The 26,010-nt window shown below is 42.0% G+C and overlaps 1 protein-coding gene across 4 annotated transcripts; it reads left to right on the top strand.

Annotated features, from left to right (window-relative positions):
- The first annotated feature begins 1,005 nt into the window (after positions 1 to 1,005).
- On the top strand, positions 1,006 to 23,676 carry ppfibp1b (PPFIA binding protein 1b). 4 transcript variants are annotated; one of them, XM_008302772.1, is made up of 27 exons: positions 1,006 to 1,154; positions 6,747 to 6,828; positions 7,587 to 7,792; positions 8,714 to 8,803; positions 8,909 to 9,022; positions 9,391 to 9,522; positions 10,357 to 10,449; positions 11,886 to 12,003; positions 13,141 to 13,185; positions 15,164 to 15,225; positions 15,328 to 15,412; positions 16,018 to 16,148; positions 16,681 to 16,778; positions 17,766 to 17,826; positions 18,252 to 18,426; positions 18,836 to 18,868; positions 19,485 to 19,626; positions 19,774 to 19,905; positions 20,124 to 20,274; positions 20,410 to 20,521; positions 20,672 to 20,760; positions 21,335 to 21,457; positions 21,566 to 21,691; positions 21,772 to 21,960; positions 22,257 to 22,421; positions 22,525 to 22,590; positions 22,672 to 23,676. In XM_008302772.1, the coding sequence occupies exons 2-27, from the start codon at positions 6,765 to 6,767 to the stop codon at positions 22,753 to 22,755; spliced, it is 2,886 nt and encodes a 961-aa protein (XP_008300994.1). In that variant the 5' UTR covers positions 1,006 to 1,154; positions 6,747 to 6,764; the 3' UTR covers positions 22,756 to 23,676. The 4 variants fall into 4 exon arrangements, with proteins under 4 accessions (XP_008300994.1, XP_008300996.1, XP_008300995.1 ...); XM_008302774.1 differs by lacking the exon at positions 13,141 to 13,185; XM_008302773.1 differs by lacking the exon at positions 18,836 to 18,868.
- Positions 23,677 to 26,010: the final 2,334 nt, after the last annotated feature.

Below are 26,010 nucleotides of genomic sequence, written 5' to 3'. Positions count from 1 at the left end.
TGTTGCACATGAAATTGAAGTATTATACATTATAATTAAGTAATGCACATGAAATAGAACTGTTGCACCTGAGATTGAACTATTCCAATATTGTGGAACTGATATTGCACAAACATGGATATTCAGATTTAAGGGTTATTCGTGACTTTTACTCCTCAGCAGTTTTGCTACTATATTGTAATATAGTTTGTAATACATTGCAGTATTTTAGAATATTACTTTCTTTATTTGGACGGGACACTGCATATTAATGAACGTACAATCTCAATAGTTTACACAAGATTGCAGTAAATACACCGGATTTAGCACAATTAACCGATTTCCATCTGTTGTCCCACACATAAGAGAAAAACATGCAGGGATACAGACATATAAACAAATAAAACAAAAACAAAACAACAATAGTAAAACAAAGACAATGATGGTACATTAATTCAGACTGGGATAAACCTACCCTAATGTGCTGCTATATCAGTAAAGTGCTTTCTAGGCATAGTCTGTCACTAACGTGCCTGATTTCCTCAAGGTTTTTTCAGGATACCTGGTACTTCCTGCACCACTCACACTGCTAGACCACATGGTGTCGCCTGCGCGCTTGTTTAACTCCGACACACCAGACTTTTGAGGAATATGCTGCGTTCGGGTTACTACAAAAAAAAATCCGAAATGTTTCCAATAATATGGACATATAGGAAGATATAATATCACAACAGCTGTAACTGGAAGCGACTGTTGCTTATAGGTATTCCTGGTTACTTTAAATAAACTAATAAATGCAGCTGCGCCTCATCGCGCAGTGTTTGGGTCCTGTGAGTTGGTGACGTTAACAAGGAATTTCATAGGAAGCTCCCATTTCCCATTTTTGACGCGCTACCTTGAACGCGCCGGGACTCCCATTTTCTGAACGGTTCCTGCTCCCCGGGCCAATCCGGGCCGAGCCAGGCCGGAGCAGGGCGGGATTTTCCAGGCATGACGTCCCAAGTTTTCCAGCGGCCCTGTCACTTCGACATCATGGCGTAGCGATGTGGACGGTCGGGGGGTAGCAGCTACTGCTGGGAGAAGTTCACAAACCGAGTCCTGGGGAGTTTTGTAAATAACCAAAGCGGAGGGAACGAGCGAACGGAAATATTGGATTTCTTCGAAGTGGAGTTTCGGTAAGTGAGTCCGCTGAGATTTTTGTTGTTTAGTCTGTGATTTATTCTTTAAAACCTTTCTTTCTTTTTCTTTTCTTTTTTTACTCAAAGTTAGCAAACAAACTGCTGCTGTGTCTCGCGCAGATGGACGTGCACGTTTTCTCTCGGTACTATCGTTTAACGGTCGTTTTTAGCTTCTTTTTTTTTGCGATTTACTGTAAAAACAGCCAAATAAAACGACACCTGAGGCTTTTGAGGCACTTTTAAGAAGGATTGGTCTTTTCAGTTACCGGTCAGTTTGGTTAAATGTCACTTTTTTTTTTTTTTTGGACGGTTAGAAAAAGTTGATAGCAAGTGTTCGCGAGCGCTGAAATTGTAGCTGAACAAATGCTGTTATATGAAACAGATAAATGAACATATCAGCCTGGAAAAGTCAGTCTGACTTGAGTTTATGACTTGGCCACATCTTCAGACTTCACCAGACGCTGCGGTTAGTCTCTCTGTGCCTGAAGCTACCTCTTTTTTTGCATAAACTAAACCTCGTCTGGTTTGCTGTTGCCTTGTCGTGGTGCTGACTTTTGCTGTTTAGCTTCCACGATGTTCTCCAAAGTGACCCAGACTGTAAAGTTTACTACATGAAGTGGGGTTTTTCTGTCTTCTTGTTGTTGGTGTTTTATAGCTATGAAACCTGATCAGTTGTTGTATTACCCTCAAGTCGACCTCTAAAACTGTTTGGTCTCCCTTTTCTGCTGCTTTCCAAAACAACACAATGCCAGATGCTGCCATCAGTTCTCACCAGAGAGTTTGGTTTTGAACATTCCTCCCTCTGCACTGCATTACATTTAAGGGTGGCATTTATTGTAAATTCTTTTTTTAAATCACATAATTATTAACCCCAGTAAGGGAAACTCCCAGGGCACTCATTCAAGCTCCTTCACTGCAGCAAAAAAAATGCAAGGAATTTCTAAAGGAAGAAAGCTGAACATGTCTGCAAAACAGATTTTTCTGATTTAAGTGGTGCTGGATTAGTCTTGTACACAACCAGACAACTTTATGTAAACCTTCACCTGTAACATAACCAGCCCTCAGCACCACGTGTGCACGATTCAGTGTTGCATTTCATTGCATTTGCATCGATGTCCAAGACGAATAACTTCTCAGTCAAGTGGAGGTACACGTTGTGCAGCGGCGTGTAATATGAAAGGAATGTGCACTGCTGTCCAACATAAATGAAATTCTGCTACGATCTGGTGCATACATAGTGGCAGGAAAAATTCATGGGAGATTTTATCACATGAAAGCTCCGCATTTCAAAAACTAAATTTCCATCTTTTGTTCACTGTGTTTACATTGCATTGCTCATTGAACTGGTGCCTTTCAGTTTGTTTTTCTTTACTTTTATTTCCAGCTGCTCTATTTATAGAGAAAGGTCTCCCTCTTCTTTACACACATCTTGTTTTCATATAGGCCTTGTTGTATGGTGGTGTAAAATTAGTGATGATGTATTCTGCCCGCTCACTCAGGTTGGAAATAGCTGCAGGTTATTCCAGAGCAGCGTCCCGCAGACGGCCAGTCGTGTGTACACCCAGTGAATCACTGGACACGCAGCCTTCTTACCACACTGCTTCAATGTCATTCATCTGTAAACGTGGAGACATGACATCAGCGTAGGTCACAGCAGACAGTTTTGTCATAGTGTAACTACGTTTGTAACACAGTCGTGACTCGATAATCCAACACTAAATGTAAAACCTTCTTGTATGTTGGATAGCAAGGCTGTCGGATTGTCAAGACGGAGGTCGAGATACAAGGAGGGCTTGATGCTGGAAGGCTCATTTGTTGTTAATATTCATTGTTATACAATAACTAGTTGGGCTGCCCCGAATAGCCCTTTCTGGGCTCAATTAAAGATGAATATCCGAATATTCGGTGTGGTCGGGGCAACACTTCCACCCTGGGGAAGCGCTCCGACGGGGTGGAAGTGGCCGGAACGCACAGGCAGTATTTAGCTGCTGATGCCAGTTTAGGATAGCAGTCCCAGTTCTGTTTCCACCATCAGCGGTGGAGGAGTGGTTTTTACGGTCCACCATTACCATCCATGTTTACTTCCGTAAACAATGAGCACGCTCGCTGCGTGTGATGTCTTCGTGTCCTCGTCTGTGCATGCGGGACACTTTTGGGTCGTATGAAGTTCACACAGCAGATCACATACAAGTCGCATTTAATTGGAAATGTGAACGAACTCGGATTTCACAAAATATCCAAATCGAGCATTAAGTCCTGCAGTCTGAACATAGCCAATGTGTCGGATTGTTCAGTCAGATAATACGCCGTTAAGGCTATTTTTAATAGGTTCAGTTCGTTTTTCCTAAAAACACGTCGGATAGCAAGGTTTAGGATTGTTAAGGGTCAGATTATCGAGTCACGACTGTATCTTGTAAATGGTACATCACATATGGTTAGAGCTTAAATACACCTCATTGATAGAGAAGCAGTGACTGTAAAGCAGTTTAATACTAAACAAAGCATGTTGATTCCATATTTTGATGCCCTTAAGCCTTTCCTAAGGTTTTCAGTGTAAAATAGGCTGTTCCCTGTCTGAGATAAAACACAACGAGGTGTGCCAGACAGAGTTTAGGTTTTGTCATGGAAACACTGTGTGCAGGTGAAGAATGAGTCAATGAGGCCTGCATGAGTCAAAACATAGAAAGTGTCATTATGCGGAGAGGCTTGGTTGTACTCCGTCATGTCCGTGGAAATCTTCACAGATAAAAACACAACAAGTGAAGCAAGCTGCTGTGTGAGCTATGTTGGGTTCGTGCATTCCTTTGTCTCCTTGTCTTTTTACCACCATGGCAACTCATCTCAACCCAGGCTGTTAAGTCAGTTGCATTGCAGCTGTAAACTCTCACCCCTCAGAGACAAGTGACCCCGAGGCCTCTGTTTTGTTTTCTGTTTCCTGTGGGACTGAGGAATTACGAGATCTTCTGTATTTATACCAAGAATACTGGAGCAGAGTGTCCAGATAGGATGGGTTATGATGGCTCTCTTCGCCTAAAGGGTCCAGAGCTGAAGAAAAGCAATTATAGCGGTCCACTCTCCCCGTTGTATTCATTATTCTCTGCATGTCTCCATGAATTACATGGCTGTTTTCACCAAAGGGCATGACTGCTTTCTGAATGTGTTTTTTTTTTTTTCTTCTTCTTTTGCTTTAGTTTCGAGGCTCTGAACAGTATGTTTGGAGGCAGGTGTTGTTGTGAGGACCATGTGTACTGTAGCATTGCGATGCACTTTTTTTTCCTCTTTGTCCTCTCATGCCTCTCAGTCAAAACACCCTGCTACGATGAACAATAGCCCTCTCTGTGTGTCTTATGGTTGGTGTTAGTGGTGCTTATAGAAAGACAAGACAGTGAGACTTTGTTTTTCAGAGCGATGCATTCTTGTTGGGATTTTTGAGATGTCTCCTTTGATAGAAAACTTGCACAGATGGGGTATATACTTAACGGCAAATACAGACGTGTCCCTCCCTGATTCTCTTTTTAATCCGTCATAAAATAAAAGCACACTTAAGCTAAAATGATTAATCCAATCCATTGACCGAAAAATGAATCAGATTATCGTTCCAGCCATTTTCTAAGCAACAGTGTCGGTCGTTGTGCCAGCTGCTGCGATATGACGATTTGCTGCTGGTCTTTGTCATATATGATAGTTAACTGAATATTAAAGGTTAATTACATATATTATTATTATAGTAATCAAGAAAACAATTATTAGTTGTAGCCTTAAAAACATTCCCGTCCGAAGCCTTTGTTTTGTAAAGACGGCGTTGGCAAAGTCACCTTGTGCGCTTGCTAGACAATTCTCTTGTGTTTACAAACCACGGAGGCTTCCCAGGACTTGAGGACAGGGTGCACTTCTCTGTAATTAGGCATTCTTTGTGCTGGACTCCCTGTCCATCGTAGATCCGGGACAGAACCGTGGAAATGCTCAGACAGGGTCGTCTTACACTTGTTTAGCTGACACATGGACGGCAGGTTTCAAAGCAGCGTGTCTGGTCTTGGCCTGATGAGTTTGAAGTATGTTTGCTGAAAGCCATGTGTTAACCTTACCCACATTTGCCTTTCTACCGTGAAAGAAAACCTGACTCAGGTTTTTGAAGCCCTGCAGGCTTTCATTCCACTTTCAGTCATCACAATCCAAACTTTGTTAGCTGCTGGAGGATGTTGGATTTAAAGTATTTTGTTACTGGAGTGTAGTGAGTTGTTTTTTTTTCCTGCCCTCCTTGTCACTCTTTATTTATCTAAATGGTTATTTTTCTTTTGTGCTTCTTTTTAATGTCATGTCTGTGTCCCTCTTGCAAAAAAAAATCAGGACAAGCAGCTACTGTAGATTGCCTGAGAGGCGCATATTTACCCAAATGCAGAACTTTACTGCTGGAAACCACTCAGCAGTTTACTATGGAGCTGACTGATGGCATGCTGGTTCCTCTCATCTCCCGTCAGCCTGCTGTGTGTTGCGATGAATCGTATGTTTTAGTGCATGCTTATTTTACACATAATGGAAAATGTGACCACAGAAATGCTGAAATAACAGTGCTAGGTCTGTGGGTGGTTTCCATAAAGTTTGAAAATGGTGCTACGTCCCAGTGTCGGGCACTCCCAGGATTTGAGGCAGCTGATTAAAGGAAGAGGTGTGTGTGTGCGTGCTCGAGTGCAGATTAGTGCCTCTATATTCATGTTTAAGCGTGCATGAATATACAGCAGTGCCTTTTGATTAAACGCTCACAGATAAAGGTGCTGCTGTGTTGTTTGGGCAGATGTCCAGGACTGGGACACTAAAATGTATCTTCACTCTGCTCCAACAAAGTGTCCAGTGTCTGGTTGGCAGGACATTCAGTGTGCCAATATTTAAAGTAAATGGCCTGATTGATATTCTGAAATGCATTATTCATTAGTCGTACACTGACAACGTCTACATAAGATCTGAGCGCAAGAGAATAAGATCTTTCAGCTGTTTATGTTTGTCGTTTTTAAGCTGACGGAGACGCAGGTTATCATGTAGCGCTCAGCTTAGCCGTCAGCCAAACCCAGCTCACAAACCTGGTATTTTACCAGCCAGAGAGCTTTTTTAGGCTTGAGAGGAGCAGTTGCAGCCTAATTTCTGGGTGGGAACAGTTTTTTGTAAAGACTTGCTTAATGCCAGCGTTCCTGCACTCCTTTGCCTAGAAAGCTGAACACCACTATGACTGCTTTGCTGATTTTTGTCCTCTTTGTTGATATTCACATGTCAAGCACACCGACCAGCAGCTGCAATTACTTTTTTTTTTTCTCCTGCAGACTAGACTAAGATCATCAGAGCATGCAGCTGGTTTAGTAAATTCCTTCATGTTTTATGTTAACTTCCTTGTTTTCTTTGCATTACTTGTGGAATCCTTTGAATCTCCGTCTTATTTGACTGAGATTCAAAGGATTCCACGACCGGAAAGTACTTTGGCTCAACAGCTGTGGCTTTAAATGAATTAAATAAAGATAGCTGGACCTAACTCGATTGCAGAAATGTTATTTGAATGCGCTGCTTTATGACTTTTTAACGTGGTTTCATTGCTCCTTAAAGGTAAATCAGTGACTGAAGATGATGTCCGATGCCAGCGACATGTTGGCCGCCGCCCTGGAGCAGATGGACGGCATTATAGCAGGTAAAGCTCTCCAGCAGCATTACTCATCAGCATTTTATCTGGACTTTTTAGGAGTTAAAGCAGGTATGTTATGAGTCCTTTTTTATATAGTTGTGCCAATGGATAAAGCAACACAGATACAGCCCTTTCTAGGCTTAGTCAACACTGATAAGACTTTTATCTATTGTCTTGTTATGGCTTGTTGCAGAGCTGACATTGTAGACGGATGTCATGTGATATCTGGCACTCTCATGTCTGTCAGGGAGATTTTATCATTTTTTCTCTACTCCTTAAGGCCATGTGGCTCTAGGCCATGTTTAGCCATGGTTCAGTCACGTTTTAAATTCATACGCATACCGTTTGTGTTTTGTAAAAATGGACTATTTAACATATTCAGTCCAGAGTGTGGTGTCCCAAGAGATTTTAGAAATGCTGGATGTGGCTCCAGAGGATCGAATGGTTGTCTTCAAATAACGTTATTATTTATTACAATCCAGCCTGTGATAGCACACTTTAATTTTACAATAATGTAAGTATATATTAGATGTATTCCTTGTGTGCCACAGTGAATTGTTTCTATGCCTGCTGTAATCACTGAGAGCATGAGCCACAGAATGTTTCATTGTCTTCTCTGTACTATTAAGATCAGCACTGTAACTCAGTTAAACCCGTCAAAAATAATTACAATGGGAATTATGTGATGCTTAAATCTGTGTCTATCTTTAGGCTCTACTTCCTCTTAATATTTTCTTCTCTCCCGTTGTGCTTCTTTGCCACAGGCTCCAAAGCTCTGGACTACTCCAATGGTATATTTGACTGCCAGTCACCTACGTCCCCGTTCATGGGTAGCTTGCGGGCGCTTCACCTTTTGGAAGACCTGAGAAGTGTCCTGGAGTTGATGGACACAGAGGAAAGGGAGAGTCTACGCTGCCAGATACCTGATTCCACAGCTGACAGCCTGGTTGAGTGGCTCCATGGTCACCTGGTGAGAGCCGTATATGTTGAAAGAAAGACACAAACATGCTATATGAGTCTATAAGATCTTTAAAATAACAGTGTTGGTGACACTCGATAGATTTGGGGAGATATGTGGCTCAGGTTGGACAGTTTCCTAACAGAAGATCATGAAAAAAAAAAGTCACTCTGACCTCTTTTCAGTCATCATCAGAATAGTGTAGCCTCAGGGCGGATCACTTTCACTGTCACGCACAACTGGTTTATCTAGACACTTACACAAAAGATATATAATAGCTCTCGTGTTGCTTTTTTACTGCATGAAGGCTTCAGTTCGCTTTGAGATTTACATTGACATCAGTGTAAGCGGCGGTATCACGGAAGACATTTTCTCTGTGATTTGTGAACCGGTTTGATTCTGATAAATCTGGTTCTGTGCGCTACATTAAATTTCTGAATGCAGAACATTGTGAGCAGACAGTCCTGTGTGCAATGATACAACTGACTTGTTAGCTGAGGGAAAACACGACTGTCCTGTTCTGCTGAGTGCTCTGGGAATGCAAGACAAATTGCTGGTGTTGTCATTGTTGCAGCCAGCGTGCAGCGAAGGAACACGCTGACATCTTGGGAATCAGAGTCGTGTTTGGGAGAGTGATGGGCTGCGGGCCAGGCAGAGTTTTGTTTTTGTAATGCTGTAACTCTCTCTCTGTGTACAGCAGTGTGAATGTGAGCTTTCTTTTCATCCATGTAAGGTTTTGTTTGTGCAGCGTGAAGTAGTGTAGCCAGTCACACTCGGATGTGAAGAGCTTAATCTGAGAGTGTTATTTAGAAACTTCACGGTTTAAAGGATCGTCTGAATTAATGAACCTACCTGTACCACTCTGCACTCCAGAGGCTATAAAACAGTACCTGCTATAATTTAGTTTGATCCATATTTTTTCTGTCCTTGCAGTCCAATGGGCACATTTCTTTGAGTGGAGGCGACCACTACCAGGAAAGGCTTTCCCGACTGGAGAGCGATAAGGAGTCTCTGGTGCTTCAGGTACCCACTGAGCAATTCATATAATTTTACCAGTGCCTGCCACAAAGGTTTAAACCATATAGATATGAAATGTCTTTTTGAAACTGTCGCCTTGGTTCCTTGCAGGTGAGTGTGCTGACAGACCAGGTGGAGGCTCAGGGAGAGAAGATTCGGGATCTGGACGTATGTTTGGATGAGCACAGGGAGAAACTCAACGCCACTGAGGAGATGCTGCAACAGGTGTGTGTGGGTGCTTTCATGTGTAATAAGGGCCACATTGTTTGCTCATAAGGGCCTCATCATAATGAAACCTAAACAGGGTGCACATGTGTGGGGGTGGCGCTGGAACATCTGAGTTCATGTCCTGTTGTTAGTAAGCTTCTACTGTTGTTGGATAAATGCAACCTCAGCAGTGTGCTTCTATGTCTAGTCTACAGATATTAGGTGTAGAAGAGGTTTCTCCTCATACTGCTCACCGCTTTCTGAGTCCGTGTATTAACAGCAACAATGCCAATACTACTAGTGTTGTTTTGTCTGCCAATAACGAGTCCTTTGCAGCCAAAAGGTTTTGTGTTTTTGTTTTAGACCATCTTCGTTTGTCATTGTAGGAGCTTTTGTGTAGAAGTGCACTGGAGACCCAGAAGATCGAGCTGATGTCTGAAGTGTCCAACCTCAAGCTGAAGCTGAACGGCATGGAGAAGGACAGGCTGGACTTTGATGATAGATTCAGGGACAGCGAGGTACATGAACTAATGCCTTGAACGGGAATCCCTGCTGCTTCATTTCTGTCTCTCTGAGCAAACACACACACACACACACACACACACACACACACACACACACACTCTGCCTCACACTTGCTAAACAAACATTCATCCGTGTTGTCTAACATCTGTGTGCGAGAGAGTCTTATTTTATCGTCAGTCTCAATTTCTAGCTTGTGTGTTAAGCTGGAAAAAAAAGTCTGAAAATTTACTACACCTCATGGAAGTGTCAACATTCACTGAACTAGTGATAGAGCTGCAGTGCTTGTTGTGATTATAAATGAAAGACTCACAAAGTAGTTTACTGTCAATGTATTTTTTTCCTTTTTACTGTATTTGGATTTACTGCCCTCCAGTCAAAAGCTTTTTACAGATTAAACTGTCAACCATTTGTTTACTGGAGACGGGGAGATATCTGCTCCCAGATGAACCATGCAGAATGCTTGGAAAGCTTTCAAACACGTCATGTTATTGTTGCAGCAGTGCGGTCGTCTCTTCCACCCCACTGGAACAAAAAGCTGCTGTCCATGTTCCGCCTCACAGCACATAAATCAGTTCTTTTCTACCAGCAGCTTCCTCTCATTTTATCACTGCTGCTTTGAAGCACTTGCTCTCGAAAAGAATTCCCCCCAAACGTATCTGGAGATGCTTAATAGAGCTTATCTTCACCGTACCAGTTTGCTGATTTAAATCAAATTTATAAGATGTAAAAGGTGAATGCCATATAAGAAGACTTTAACTTTTCACCTGCCATCATGAACTTTGTTGTTACACCATCACTCTGTGACGTGTACTTTATGTTTGTTTCAGGATCTGATCCTTGAAATTAATGAACTGCGGTACAGATTGACAGACCTGGAGAGCGAGAAACTACAGTACGAAAAGAAACTTAAATCTACAAAGGTGAGTTGTCACGGGGCTCTTCTCTGGCTGTTGGTTTCCAGGAGTTGTCTTCTGCAGCTAAACAAACTGGTTTTCGTACTGAACCCCTCTTGCTGTTGAACAATTTGGGTAACTTCTGGAGAAAGTCATTCAGCCACTGTTTTGTCTCTAGATTACTGTAGCTCATGTTCACCTGTTGTTCTTTAGCATAAGTCAAATCAAAACTGCCATCGACTCTTTATTTGCTTCTGATAATACCTTCGATTGGGATTTATTCGTTTAATTAAGGATTTAGTCAGATTTAGAGATTCTGGTGGCTGTGTTAAGGTTTGGAATTGAGTTACCTATAAATGTTATAACCCCATTTAGTCTCTAGGATGCCTTATTCATCTGTCGTAAGTGTTGAAAAGTCTTTGTCTCATCTTGGCTAAACTTAAAGACAAATTGCATCTTTACAGTTTTTATCCACAGAGTTTAAAACTGCACATTAATTGTAACGAGTTTCCTACTTTTAATGTGCTTTACAGTCTAAATATCTTTGGTTGAACTGTGGATATTCCACCTTCTTTACCTCTTTTATCTTCACACCTTCTCGCATCTCTATTTTCTTTTCTTCCTCGGTTTGCCTCTCTACTGCTAGTCACTAATGGCCAAGCTTTCTAGCCTGAAAATCAAAATGGGCCAGATGCAGTATGAGAAACAGAGGAGAGAGCACAAACTCCAGGCTATGAAGGTTGGCTTCTCTCAGGATGATTGTTGTGCTTGCTGTATGATTATGGTTTTTGACCTCTCCCTTTGGCTCCTCTTCTGTTTTTCTTTATTTATTTTTGAGGCCAAAACTGGCTTGCTGCACTTTTCTTTTTTTAATCTTTTTTTTTGGTAAAATGATGTCACTTTTTTTTTTTTTTGCAAACAATGAACTCACTTAATTTACTTAACCATGCAATACAGTCAAATGTAAAAAAGTCAAATGCAGTCAGAAATACCACTTCCTCAAGTCTGCATCTACAAAGCACTAGTTTCAGCAAACACTCACATTTTTGAAACCACAGGTATGCTTTAATTTGGGGTTATTTTTTTCTAGAGTTGGCAGAGTTCTGGCTTTCTGTGCTTTTCTTTATCCCTCTTTACACTTGTCCCACTGATTTCCTTTTTTTTCTGACCCTCTCTATTAAAACCTCCAGTTTAATGTGTCCGTCTCTGTGCCTGATACCTGTTCTGATCACTTAAACATGTCTTCTCTATAATGGCTTGTATATTTGTTATTACCTGAGCCCTCCCAGACGTCTTACCACCCACCTCACATACCCTTCGAGCAGGTGTGGCTTGCGTCCCCGTACGCCACGTCAGCGTCTGTGAACCTTTGTGTTGTGGTTTGTTTGTGGTGTTGAGTTGGGGTGGGGGGAGGTGATGTCAGCGCGGAGGAAACATTCTCACCGTCGTCCCCTGTTTAACAGGAGGAGCTCGCCATTCTGAGGAGGCAGCTGGAGGGCAAAGACGGAGAGATGAGGAGGCTACAGGATGAGACGGGCTTCAAAGCCTTCTCCCCAAGCGGTGCAGATCCTGCAGAGAGAGGTGGGAAAAAGGCAGTCAAATCAAAAGCCTCACTGAAGACCAGCATGCCTGATGTTTAATGTCTCTAAAGCCCTTTTCAGACATGGGATCCTTAACATTAGTGGTTTCACCTGATAAACTGACGGCATTAGTCTTTTAGACGCTGGTCGCTTTAATGTTCCTCACTGCTTCATTCAGATGTTCTCAGGACCACAGTACATGTGCAATATTTGTCATAAATGTGAGATTGGATTGGACGTCAAGGGATATAGAATACATAATAATACACTTATCGTAAAAGACTGAATCTAAACTACTAGCAGGCTGGTCAAACTGTCCAAATAAGTAGTTTAGTTTATTCATGATTTCCTAAACACTGAAAATTCTGTTTGAGGATAATTTAACTACTTTACTAGCTGTAGAATCATAATGTTGTGATGGAGCTTTGGACTCAAGGATGGCCGCTATATAACAGGTGATTTAACCGTAGCCTCTAAACTGTGACTCACTGTGACAGCTCATACTGTCTCATACAAAGAAAAGTACACGGTTACTTGCTCCTGATCCATCCCGTCTCCATGTTGGAGATAATTCATAATTAGATATAAAAATGAAACAACTGCTGTTGTTCCACATATGTAAATGCGTGTAGCTGTCTGTCTTTGGAGACACTCAAACTGATCCTGCGCTGCTCTTTGATGCTGCAGGTATTTAATATGCAAACAGCTGGAAGAAACAAACTAAACTTCAGCCGTGAATGTTTTGTCAGAACCTGGATTGCATTAATTATTGCTCTGTGATGTTTTTGACCTACATTCAAGCTAAATTGTCCAAAAGCCCCTAAAATAAGTCACACAGCTAGAAGTACAGTGTATGTGCCAATCTGTTAATCTGACTGCTTGCAGTTCAGACTTGTGCCGTCTTGACAGCGATACGAAGTGTTATGAGGTTCAACCTATTGAGATTGCTTTCACAGCTTGTATGAAAAAGTGAGCAGGGTGTTTGTTCGCACATGAAGCCGACATGTTCAGTTGCCATCAAATTAATGGGGTGCATGTCTGAAAGGGGCTTAATTTCTGTAATATGACTGATGGTATTATCTGTTCATAATTAGAAAAAGCATTAGGCTAAAGTTTCAATATGTTTTGTCCTGTTTAGCCTCTCATCCAGATGAAACTCTTAGAAAGAGGCTGAAAGAAAAACGTAAGGGGGGTTTTTATACTTGTGTTTATTTACTGCACTTAATGATTGCACCCACCCCAAACCCTGTTTGCATGAACGAGCATGAGCCACCTGAACTCTGCTTGTCCATTATAACCCATCAGAGTGCCAGAACCTGACCACAGAGCACCACGTCTCAGTTCAACTGTTCAACTTTTATTTGTCTGATTTTTGAATGGAACCAGTCCAAGGTCTTCCGTCCCCCTCATCCCTGTGTTTCCAATGTCCATCTAAAACAGCAGCAAGAACTGTTTGCTTTGTGTACTCAGCAGGAATGAGGAATGAACTCTGTTGTTTGTCATAACCATTCAGGCTGCTCACTCATCCTTCTGACTGATGCCCTCCAACAATACTCACCTCCTGTACCCCTCGATACCTCTCCTCAAAGTCCTCTAAGCCTTCCCCTGCTCACACCAACAGCCAGTGTGCGCCCTGCTAACCTGTTCTGTCGTCGTCCTGTTCAGTGTTGTCTGACAGTGTTTTATCTTCATGTCTTTGCCTCCATCAGTTATATATTCACTTACATAGAACACTTTCATTTTTCACTCGCAGCACACACTCCCTCACATAAAGCTGTCCAGATGAGCAGAATTAGTTAATTATAACAAGCTTTCAAAACTTTCCTGCCTCCATTGAGCACACCCATTAAACATTCACAGTGCAGTTGGAAAAAGTAAGTGAACCCTTGGATTTAATAACCTGTCAAACTTTCTTTGGCAGCAGTAACCTCAAGCAAACATTTGTGCTCGCTGTAGATCAGATTTGGGTATGTTTAGGAGCTTCAGCTTAGTGTCTGATGTGAATGGCTCTCTTGAGGTCACTCCATAGCGTCTCTACTGGGTTAGTGTCTGCACTCTGACTGGGCTACTACAAAAGGAGGATTTTCTTTGTTTGAAGCCATTCTGTAGTAGACTTACTTTGATGTTTAGGGTCATGACTGTCCTGCTGCATCACTCCACTACTGCTGAGCTGCAGCTGGCAGGCAGGCAGCCACCCTGACATGATCGTGTAAGGTACCTTACTTGGGATAAACTTGGGAATTCCCCTGAATATTGGTGAGCTGACAGCAGAGCGGAAAAACTTGATTGTTCCTCCTCTTCACCTTTACCAAGATGTTTCCATGCTATTTAGTTTAATCAAACATCAGGCAGCAGCACTGTGGAGTGTAAATATGTAGTGTCCTGCTATGAACACCAAGCTTTTCTAGTGATTTAAAAGATAATAGAGATGTTAGCCTGCTCCACTTATTCATTTCAGCCGTTAGCTGTTCCTCTGGGGTTCATTGAGCATTCTCTGTTGTGCAGTTGGAGTCATCCTTTCATCTCGACTGTTTGTCTGCATCTTTGTCAACGTCTAAAATTTGATCCAGCTTCATGCAAAAGAACATTTGTATTGTTACAGTTCACATTAGCAGGTGTTTCTAGTTAAACCTCAAAGTGTTGCTGAAGATATTTATGAGTGACAGTAGCCTGAGGGTTCACATACTTTTTCCAGGCAGTGAGTGAATAAACAGTGTTTTCAATGTAGACTTGATGATTGATGTGTTAATTGTTAAGCTGACATGTGATGCTTGTAAATTCAATGAAGATCTAGACAAATTTACGACAACTTTATACATAAATGCAGATCATTTAATTGCAGTTTCCTACCAGAGAACACATTCAGATGCCTTCGTTTTGGTTTACTTATAGATGATAAAACTGAGGGGAAAGCATGAATAGAAAAAGAGGATTACTAATGTTGAGGGTCAGTGCTCACAGGGCCTTGTCAGTGCTCTGAAAAGCGAAGATGTTCTAGTGAAGTTAAACATGTGAAGCAGTCACTCAGAAAAGGAAATTGTGCGTCAGTTCAAAGCATTCCTAAAAACAGACCACGTGGCTCGATGACAGTCAGTAATGTTGCGGCCTTTACATCGTAAACACTACACTTCTTTGTCTGAATCTTTATTTTTCATCACTAGATGTGGAAGTGCAGAGAATGAAAAAGGCAGTCGAGTCGTTGATGGCGGCAAATGAAGAAAAGGTACGTTTTTAAAGCTGTGATTCGCTTCATATTGCACCAAAAGATTCAGCTGTCTGGAAAAATTTACCTCGTTTTGCAATGAAATTGTCTTTTTATTTGCAGGATCGTAAGATTGAGGAACTGAAGCAGTCGCTTTTGCGGTACAAGAAAGTTCAAGACATGGTGATGTCGGTGCAAGGAAAGAAAGGTCGGTAAACAAACAGCATGATGTTATGTGAGTGAACATTTTTAAAACATGTAGTGGATTTTATAGGGATTTCCAGTTTTCCATAAACCCACTGATGAGATTTCTATTTATTCTAATGTCATTTATGTGTAAATGATCTTGCATCTTTATTTGGGACAAAAAGTTTGAGTTTCTTGCCAAACAGCAACTTTTCAGTTTGCCAGCTTGTTTTTGGGGGATTGTATTTGTATAGTTTTCTATATTTTAATGCATATTAAACTCTTTCTATAACAAATTTCAATTAATTTTATTTTTAGGCTTATTTTAGGCTTGTAAAATCTGTTGAGAGAGTTTACTAGAGTAGCTTTGCGTGGGTCACAGTTCAAGAAAAGTTTTGTTTTTTTTAACTTGTACTGGCCCATAATGCAGCCCCTCAGTTCATCCTCTGTTCAGAACAAGCTGTTGTAGATTCTTCTTTTATATACATTTCCATCTTTATTTGAAACGTTGACCACGTCTAATATGAACTTCCAGCATTGCAGCATATAAAGAAAGAGTATATTCGGTAAACTTAAAATTTTACAAGCCGAATTATATGGTCTCATCTAATTCATTGTGCACCTCAGAGAAATCCAAGGATAACGAGCATGTTGAGAGCCCTGGAGACGGATCCATTGCGTTCTTCTGTGCCAACTCTGTGTCTGTGGAGCCAGAAGTTATGGATGTTGAACAACTGAAACGGAAAAGCCCAGATGAGGTTTGTACAGCATAACATTACCTGAAGTGTCATCAGAGTGAAGACGGGTGTATCATATATTTAAACAACAAAGCAAATGTGATGTACATAATATCGCAAACGGTGTTTTAAAGGTGAAAAGTTGAGCGAAGATGGTTGAGAAAGTGGTTATTGGACACAAAGCTGACTGTATGTTTGTGGCGTCTTTCAGATTTCTTGGTAATGAGCAGCTGAAAAAAGTAAATTCACTTCAGTTGTATGTTTTTACCTTCTCCGCCTTCAAGCAACTTCACATCTTATTAAATTCTAAAAGCCTCAGTAAAGCACGCACACTCACAAATACCTCACATTAATTTCACACTTTGGAAATGAGTGTTGAAGGGCTTGACAGCCAATTAATTGAATAACATCGTCTGTCAGTTCTCGAAGCTCGTGTGCAGATTTCGGCCGTTCTCAAGGTAGAAAATAGAAGTAGATGTTTTAAGGCGAAATACACTTCGCATTTTTAAAACTCTTTATTTTTATCTGTCTTCTTTTCTTATTCTAATTCAAGCTGGAGAGTCTCAACGGACTGAGTGAAGAGTCTTCGCTCACACCCAGCCCGTCTGATCCAGAGCGAGTGTCGGAGTCTTCGCCAACAGATGTAGAAAGGTGAAATATGTTGGAAGGTTTTCTCTCATTTATTCCAAGTCAGTTCCAAGAGTGTAATGTAGAGAGGGGCTAATGCATTTTGTATATTAAAGATGCTGACAATTTGTACATTTTTTAATGGCACTTCTTATTCACATGATTGGGCATTTTACTTGCTCATATTCAATGTATAACTGATGTGTCTGATTTAAAGGACTTTCACTGCAGCTGATGACACCAGCTGGCACACATTTGTCTGGACCAGATCATCGGTGCATGTGGTCTGCCACATGTTTGACTTTAACACGCCATTGTCCTCTGTCTGCTAAATAGTTTCCTGTCACACCCCAGTGCAAAGTGAACACAATGGTATCTTTTCATCCGTATTAGATGTGGTGTTGCACACTCAAGTATTAAGAAATCCGACCACTTGTGGCAGAGAGTTGCTCTTCACTTACGCATAAAATCATTGTAATAGTTGTAGTTTCTAAATCATTTATACAGTCAGATTTTGCTAAAATCAAACTTTAGATGAGATCTTTAACACAAAAAAATGTAGGTTTTGTAATTACAGGATTTCTCTGGTGAAGGAAAGAACACATTTTAATTTAATAGACTAAACAAGAATCTCAAATGTTGCTGATTTATTGGGTGCTTTCATACCTGCTAGTAAATATTGCACCTATTAAGATGTAACTACATTAGGATATTGCTCTGATTGCAGTATTTTGTCTTTAGCGTTCACATTTACTTGTACATTACACCCAGTGCTCTGCTAACAGGCTGACACATGTTTTGTTCATTTGCTCCGTTCATTAATCAGAGTGTGAGGAAGTGTGTCAGGTTTACCTCTCAGTCGACGAAGTCACACGTCAGAAGAATGTGTGTAACAATGGTTTCTTGTATCCTGTAGCCTCACGCTGCCGTTTCTCAGAACCATGTGAGACAAACGTACAGATCTCAACTGAACCGATGTAAGTTTGAACTGCTGTGGTTTTGTCATTTCAGCAGCCAAGATGCCACCAAGACCGTGAGCCAGGACCACCTGGACAAGAGCAGTAATGACAAAGTAAGGACAAGTGTTATACGCTGGAAAAACTTTTTTAAATTAGACACTTCCACTTTGCTCCACAGCTTCCAGTATATTATGTGTAAATGTAGATTTTGGGGGCTGCAATGTGGATCAGTGGTTAGCACTGTTGCCTCACATCTAGAAGGTCGTCAGTTCGCGTCCTGGTGAGGACACCTGGGATCTTTCTGCGTGGAGTTTGCATGTTCTCCCCATGCAGCGTGGGTTCTCTCCAGGTTCTTCAGCTTCCTCCCACAGTCCAAAAACATGCTGAGGTTAATTGGTGATTCTAAATTGTCGGTAGGTGTGAATGTGAGTGTGCTTGGTTGTCTGTCTCCAGCCCCCCATAGTCAGGATTAAGCTGTGTATAGATGATAGATGGATGGATATAGATTTTGATAAGAGAACTGTTTCTGGTTTCTCAGAGTACAAGTGAAGAGATCCCTAAGATGAGCGATAAGCCACCGATGAGCCCCTCTGCCACATTGCCCGCCAGTACAGATGACGACAGCTTTGGCTCAAGAAAAGCTCGTTCATCTTTTGGAAAGGGCTTCTTCAAGATCCGCGGGGGAAAGAAGACCAACAGTACCCCTAACCTCGGTGAGAGCAAACCGCATGTTTTCACATCATGGTTTCCATGTTATTGTGTTTGACATTAACCTCGCTGTGGAACTGATTGGTTGTTTACTAGAGGGTGCCGATTTCTTGGAGGTTTTTCCTTCCACCGTGCATGAGTTTTTATTTTCTCAAGCCACACCCAAGGGAAACGCTATATGGACCAAGACCGTAATTTGCAGCCCACACAAACTGTGGTCCCCATTTAATTATGGAAGTATGTTTCTGTGTTGCCCTTCGTCCCGTGTTTGTGCTTTTTTGTATGTACATGTACATGTCTGTGTTCCACCTCTCCAATCCCACGATTATTTCAATCATAATGTCTGCCCTCTTGTTTTGTTTTTTTTTCTGTTGGACCCTGTCGTGTGTTGTGTACACTTTGTAACACATGAAGACCGCAGCAGGAGTGCGAGTGCGCCTATGCTAGGTACAGTATAGACTGCAAGTCCTGGTAGGGTTGCAGTAGTTCTCCGAAGAAAGCAAAGGAAACTACCGCACATATCCTATGTCCTCGTGCATCTACGCCTTGTCCAAGCTGTTTAACTGACACGTCTTTTTTTAGTACATTTCAGTAGCTGCAGTGCTTTAACATCCGCAACCTCATCACTCCCCTTTTTTGCACAAATGCTGTCTGTCCAGCATACAGTATGTTTTGTTTGCTGAGTTGCCTGCGAGCCTGCATGTGTTTGCTTTCACTTTTTTCCTTCCAGCAAAACCTTCCACAGACACAGATTTGTGTTGAGATCCAGATTAACAGAATAAAGGATTTATTTGGATCCTGAAACAAAACAACTAATGTATTCCAATCTTAGTCGGATATCAACGTGTCTGCTGCATGCGTACTAGAGAGCATACTGCTTTGTAATGCCCACTGCCATGACCTCTCAGTCTGTCTAGGTCTAGGAGTTGTCATGTGTCTGTCTGTGTTTTCTGGGTCCCTGCATTGGCCCCCGTGCAGCAGCTCTGTCTCCACCGATCAGTGCATGTCCCCCCACACCGATGCTCATGACGCTGATGATGTTCTGTGGGTATTGTTTGTACAGCTGAAACAGAGCGACAGGGCACCGACCATCTGGATTTGGCCGGGATGCCACAGAGGTCAGCTAACAGCGACAGCACGCACACACTCCCCACGACCCCAGAAAGCAGGAAAAAATCCAAAGGAATAAAGAAACTCTTTGGAAAGTGAGTAAAAAATGACGCAAGAATCTTTGACTTGATTTTAAGACGAGTAAAATAGACAACACATCAGTCGAGTGATACAAGGAGCTTTTTCACAGTTTATTGAGAGGATATTTTTAATATTTACTCTTGAATGTTTCACATTTTTAGGCTAAAAAGGAGTCAGTCTACCACATTTAACCTGGATGACAACCTACCAGAGGGGGAATTCAAGCGGGGAGGAGTGCGCGCCACAGCAGGACCCAGACTGGGCTGGTCTCGTGACCTCCAACGAGTTAACAAGTGAGTCTGTGAGCATGACTAATAAAAATCAGGAAGTGTTTTCCTCATTTTGAATCTCTGTTGGACGATGAAGCTTAGAGACAATGAGGAGATTTTGACAAAGCAGTCTGTTAGAATCACAAAGACATAAAAATGCATTATCACAGTTATTCTCCTGTCTTATACTGCCGTCATAACTCTGAACATTTTTGCTTTTCTAATTTCTTTTATTGTCTCAGTGACGTGGATGCTCCCTTTGCTCGTTGGTCAAAGGATCAGGTTTGCGACTGGCTGCAGGAGCAGGGTCTTGGTCTTTATGTGAACATGGCTCGTGTGTGGATCTCCTCTGGACAGACGCTGCTACAGGCCTCACAACAGGACCTGGAGAGGGTGAGATGAACCAGAAGAATTTAATAAGTTTACTGACGCTGGCAGACAGGCCGAGTATTCTTGTGCTGAACTTGTTGTTTAGGGCCTGGGGGGTGCTGTGCGTAATTCTCACTCGTCTCCTTGTGGATGTTTCAGGAGCTGGGCATCAAACACCCGCTGCACAGAAAGAAGCTGCAGCTGGCTCTGCAGGCCCTCGGCTCAGAGGAGGAGGATAATAAGGGAAAGCTGGACTACAACTGGGTGACAAGTGAGTACTCGCTGCCAGTTCTAGACATAAGTGGAAGGGCCTGTTTTTGTTGGTTTTGTTAGTGTCTGTTTATTTATATCCACTTTTAATCATTTGTCAGTGTTAATTTTATTTTCTTCTGGCTAAACTTGGCTTTGCACTTCCTCTCAGGGTGGCTGGATGACATCGGCCTGCCTCAGTATAAGACCCAGTTTGACGAAGGGAGGGTTGATGGTCGCATGCTGCACTACATGACAGTGGTGAGTGCTGACAGGAGACATGTCCTCCCTTCACACAGCCTGTGGATAACGAGGCCTGATGAGTCCACTGCCATCTCATGTTAGGATTATTGCTCAAGAGAGTCGGAGTCTCCAGTGGAGGCGGCCTGCTCTCACTCCTGTGATATTTGTGATAATGCTAAAGCCTCTTGTGCTCTTCAAACTTGGATTCTTTACATCAGTTTTTTGCTGCAACAGTCACTGGCTATTATATTTTTGTATGTAGTTTCTGCATCTGCACACTGTGGTCCACTAGGATCAGCATTTCATACATTTCATCATCACCCAAGTCCATTAGAGGCTTCTACTCTACAGGGGCAGTGGTGTTTATGCACAGAATTTGTAGATGGCAACTTACTGCCTGTGTGTGGAACAAAATCCTCTGAGTGACCAGAAAGTAGAATAATAACAAAAACTATGCATCAATGTTTTCCACATCTGTCCATGTGTGTGTCTGCAGTCGAGAACAATCAAGGCTTATGGCTAAATTCTGCTTCTCCTAAATTTTGTTGTTTGAAATTTGCAACAAGTCTCTGATTGATGCTTCTCCCCCCAGGATGACCTCCTTTCCCTGAAGGTGGGAAGCGTCCTTCATCATCTCAGTATCAAGAGAGCTATTCAGGTTCTCCGACTCAACAGCTACGAGCCCAACTGTTTGCGTCGTCGGCCGTCAGACGAGGTGAGTTCAGTTTGACGTACTAATTTTACAATAGACGGCTGTAAGTAAACCTACTCTGCATCTAATTATGATTTTTTCTTGTCTTCTGTCTGTACTTTGTGTCCACAGAACAACATTTCACCTGCAGAGATTTCACAGTGGACCAACCACAGGGTGATGGAGTGGCTGCGCTCTGTGGACCTGGCTGAATATGCTCCCAACCTGAGAGGCAGCGGCGTGCACGGAGGCCTAATGGTGAGAGAACGAGGTGGTCGGTTTACCTACAAAGCAGATCTTCTCCCCAAATGCTCCTAACGCTTCAGCTTCCTGCTCAGGTTCTGGAGCCGCGGTTCAACGTGGAGACCATGGCTCTGCTGCTCAACATCCCCCCCAACAAGACTCTGCTGCGTCGCCACCTCGCCACACATTTCAACCTGCTCATTGGCTCAGAGGCCCAACAGCTCAAACAGGAGTGTCTCGAGAACCCAGACTACACTTTGCTTACTGCCACCACCAAGGTCAAGGTAACGCAGGATCAACTCTCAATAAATATTCTTGATGTGGAGCCAAAAAAAGCTTGTTTCTGTCTTTTCTTTTAAATGTTTTGGAAACGTGTAACATATTTAATCTTCAGTTTTTCTGGAGAAACACCAACATTTTTTAGATGGCAAAGACATATACAGGAAGAGTGAATTGTAGTATATGTGTTTATTTAAATGACTCTGCAGTTGTGTAGTCACTGAAAATGGTCTAAAGTGATTGAAAAGTTTAGAGAGGACCCTGTTTGGTTATATTTAAAATGTGTTTGTGTCCTCTCCAGCCAAAGAAACTATCATTCGGTAACTTTGGCAGTTTGAGGAAGAAAAAGCAGGAAGAGAACGAGGAGTACGTGTGTCCGATGGACGTGGAGATGCCAAAAGGTCGAAGCTTCCAGAAAGGCTACGAGCTCCAAATCTACGAGGATGATCTTGACAGGCTAGAACAGGTGAGCTAGTGTTTAGAATTCTAGTTTTCTATCTAACTGCAGACTCACCAGCTGAAATCTTCTTTGTGTTGAGGGTCTGAGTTCGTTGAGTTTCTTTTCACAGATGGAGGACTCTGAGGGAACTGTGAGACAGATTGGAGCTTTCTCTGAGGGGATTCAAAATCTGACGGTAAGAATCTGAAGCTCGCCGCAAAGCACGGACTCTTGCTTCATGAGTTTTGTGAAATTAAATATTTTCCTCTCATACCAGAGCATGCTGAAAGACGACGAATTCTTCAAAGAGATTTCAAATTCACCGAACCCCAGCGTAACAGACGACGAGTCCAACGCATGAGACCGTCGGCATCAGACCTGGTCCTGCTGTGAATGAAACTCTGTGCCAACCCCTCTCCACTTGCACACTTGTCTCAACAAATCCCAAGAATGCTCCCGCAGTTCTTTTTTTTTTTTAGTGTTACATTCGAGGAAGAGCCAAAAGTATTACAGCGTCTGTCTTTTTGTGGGTTTTGAACGACGGTGTTGTGAACGCCTGCAGCCCAGTGGCCACTATTACTCCTGAACTTTGTCTCCGTTCCCGTCGTCTGATGTCAGAGGCAACACTTAAGGACAACACCACTGCTCGCCTGCCAGCTGGTTTCTGGAGATGTTTTGTTATATACAGGCACCGTTGTGTTTATGACAGAACTGAAGTGTCAACCAGCAGAAAATGACATCTAGAGAATATAGATTTAATATATGTCTTTGAAATCGCCTTCCGACTGTAGCGGGATTGGAGAGAAGAGATGAACTTTGTAGAGGTAGAAGACTCCATAGAGGTAAAATGCTGAGAATATGTTCCTGTTGTTTGAAGTTAGTGTAAAAAATAATAACTCCGAAACAGCTGCTATGTTTTCTACACAACTGATAATGAAATGATAATGGTCTTATATTTTCTCTTTTTCTAAAGATTTTCAGTAGTACTCCTGCATTTGCACATATACAGTACAAAGCCTGATGGATATCATTGCATGGAATTGAAAACCGACACATTCTTTTAAGAGCTTGTAAACGATTTTAAATGGAAACCTGCTGGCTGACACGCGGGAAGATGTTGCGGCATATTAAGATTAATGAAATGAGATATCGACTGGTTGTTATTCTCTAAGTAATAATATTGTAATGCAACTCGACCACACCTGAAAAGATAGATTGTATTGTTGTTGTTGTTTTTTTTACACTTATCCAATTATTAAGATCAATAAAGTGGTTTAAATACGTTTGTGTTTTCCTGAAGTGGGCAAATTAAATCGTGCTGGGAAGAGGGCGAGCCATTTGGAAGTTGCTCATTTTACTGATGTAAATGTGGTCACTGGGAGTTGAGCAACATGTGTTGCTGCATTGATGTTGTAGCTCAACTTTGGTTTTGTTGCCCGTTAGGAGAAAGCTGGACAAGTTCAAGATGTTAAGGGACAGAATAATGAGGCACTACATGACAACCAATCCAAAGGTAGCCACTGTAGTTAGGATTTTAGACGAGCTAAGTTTAGTTTTACCATAGACTCATTATGATCCAGCCTCTAGGGTCAGCTGGATGTAACAAAACAAAACAAAAAACAGAGGGAAATGGTTCAGGTAAAGCAATTTATTGCTCAGTAGCGTAAATGAACAGAACAGTGAAGAAGATGGAGGATGTTGCTAAAAATCAAAGAACCACACAAAGGTTAACGGAGTAACGAAGCCAGCAAACAAAACCAAACTCACCTCTTTAGTCAAACTTAAATCTAATAGCAACATCCACACATGATAAAAAAAAAAAATAGTGCCTCAAAACACACAATACGAGAACACAGGACACGAGTAACTTGTTCATGAAGTTGCTCAGCTGCTATCAGGAGTCATCGTCTCCACTGAGACTCACATGAAAACTCCCACACCGAGTTAGCAGCAGACACAAACCGAGAGGCACCAGGACTGACTGTTCACACTAAATCCCAGCCAGCCCCGACTGAAAGGTTGCATTTATAGCCAGGTGTGGTGATTGCTGGGGTGGAGGAGGAGAGGTGGTGGTCCAATCCGATGTGACTGGAGGCGGGGAAACAAGGACTGATTAGCTGAGATGACTGGCAGCTGGTGTCCTGGAGCAGCTCTTAGACACAGCTGGACCTACACAGGTCATCTCCACACGTAGTGGTCTACGGAGCATGTCTGGTGACATCGATAAGAAATAAAAATAACTCCTTCCCACGCATTAGTAAATCGTGGCCACGAGTTATTAATGAGTGGGAACGATATAATTATCACACGGTGTTTCATCACAAGAGATCGCAGGACATCGGTGTAGTTCATTCCAAAGTTCAAATCAAATCAAATCAAATCAAAATGCTCCATGTTTCATACAAGAACGCCCGTTATCCTTAATCGACAGCTGGTATGACTGCACTGTGAAATTTGCTCCACAACTTCTCTTGTTTCTTCAAAATTAGTAATGCGAGGTCACAATTTAACTATGTCGTTCCCACGCATTAATAACTCGTGGCCACAATTTACTAATGCGTGGGAATGAGTTATTTTTTTTTCTGATCAATGTCACCAGACGGGCTCTGTAGTGGTCACAAGTCCACGTAACAAAAATGGCACAAACACCGTGGGTCGTAACAGATACTTAAACTGTGTTGCCAGTGACTGGATTATAGAACACAACTGTCCCCAAAAAACATTTTGTGAACTGTGAGAAGACATTTCAAACTGTGCAGCAGGTTTAGTTCTGAATAAGGAGGCTGAGGTAGAACTGGTTTGACTGTTGCACATCTTTTTATTTGAACCCCAATGTCTCAGAAAGGTGTTTCAGTTTTTCTCTGCTTTATGCAGTCGTTTATATTTAAAGTAACATAAGAATAAAAAACTGAAAATACAGTCCAACATCAACTTCAAGTAAGACAATGAACCTGAATCACAGAAGCTGAGACATTTCCTCGTCTGAAGGTTTTGAATCAAAAGTGAACGTATCATGAGTTGCTTGTAGTATCTGAAGTGGCACTTCCGGCTTTTCTCTCCTAATTGTTTCCTCTCTCATTTCTCTCTCTTTCAAAAAAAAAAGCAAGAAAAAAAAAGTGCAGACCAGTAGAAATAACAGTCATCATCCTGCTTGTGAAGTTAAATCTTTTCCTCTCATTTACCAGAGTTCGCTGAAAGATGACACATTCTTTGAAGAGACTTTAAATTCAAGAATTATATTTAATTTCACTGACAGAGCTCAGATCTGGCTTCTGTTTATTTGTGCCTCCTTCTGCTCGTCTATAATTTTCTTTTGCCTCACTGGAAAAGTTTCATCACATCTTTTCACTTCTCTTTGTTTCTTCACTCTTCTTCTTTATCTCTGATCCTTCCCTTCTCTTATCTTTTTCTTTCTTCTTGTCAGATCTCTTCGTCTCTCTTCCACCTCCGAAAGCACATCACTGATGATTCATTATGAGTTTAATGACACATGAAGCCTTTCTGAGAGTTTCCTTCCTGCACTAACACTCCTGATGGTTGGTGTGGAAATATAAACCTATTTGGGGTCAGTACTCACACCAGAGCAACCAGCCCTCCCAAGCTGGAATAAAGAAAT

This window comes from Stegastes partitus, unplaced genomic scaffold (assembly GCF_000690725.1).
Source record: "Stegastes partitus isolate 25-593 unplaced genomic scaffold, Stegastes_partitus-1.0.2 Scaffold1876, whole genome shotgun sequence".
NCBI lineage: Eukaryota > Metazoa > Chordata > Actinopteri > Pomacentridae > Stegastes > Stegastes partitus.
The sequence above is the reverse complement of the archived record's forward strand: the minus strand, read 5'-3'. Positions and strand labels throughout refer to the sequence as shown.

Coding starts and splice junctions, on each gene's coding strand:
- ppfibp1b (XM_008302772.1), top strand. CDS start 6,765: ATGATGTCCGATGCCAGCGACATGTTGGCCGCCGCCCTGGAGCAGATG. Junction 18,869..19,484: donor TGCGAGTGCGCCTATGCTAG/GTACAGTATAGA, acceptor TTGTTTGTACAG/CTGAAACAGAGCGACAGGGC. Junction 22,422..22,524: donor ATCTTGACAGGCTAGAACAG/GTGAGCTAGTGT, acceptor TTCTTTTCACAG/ATGGAGGACTCTGAGGGAAC.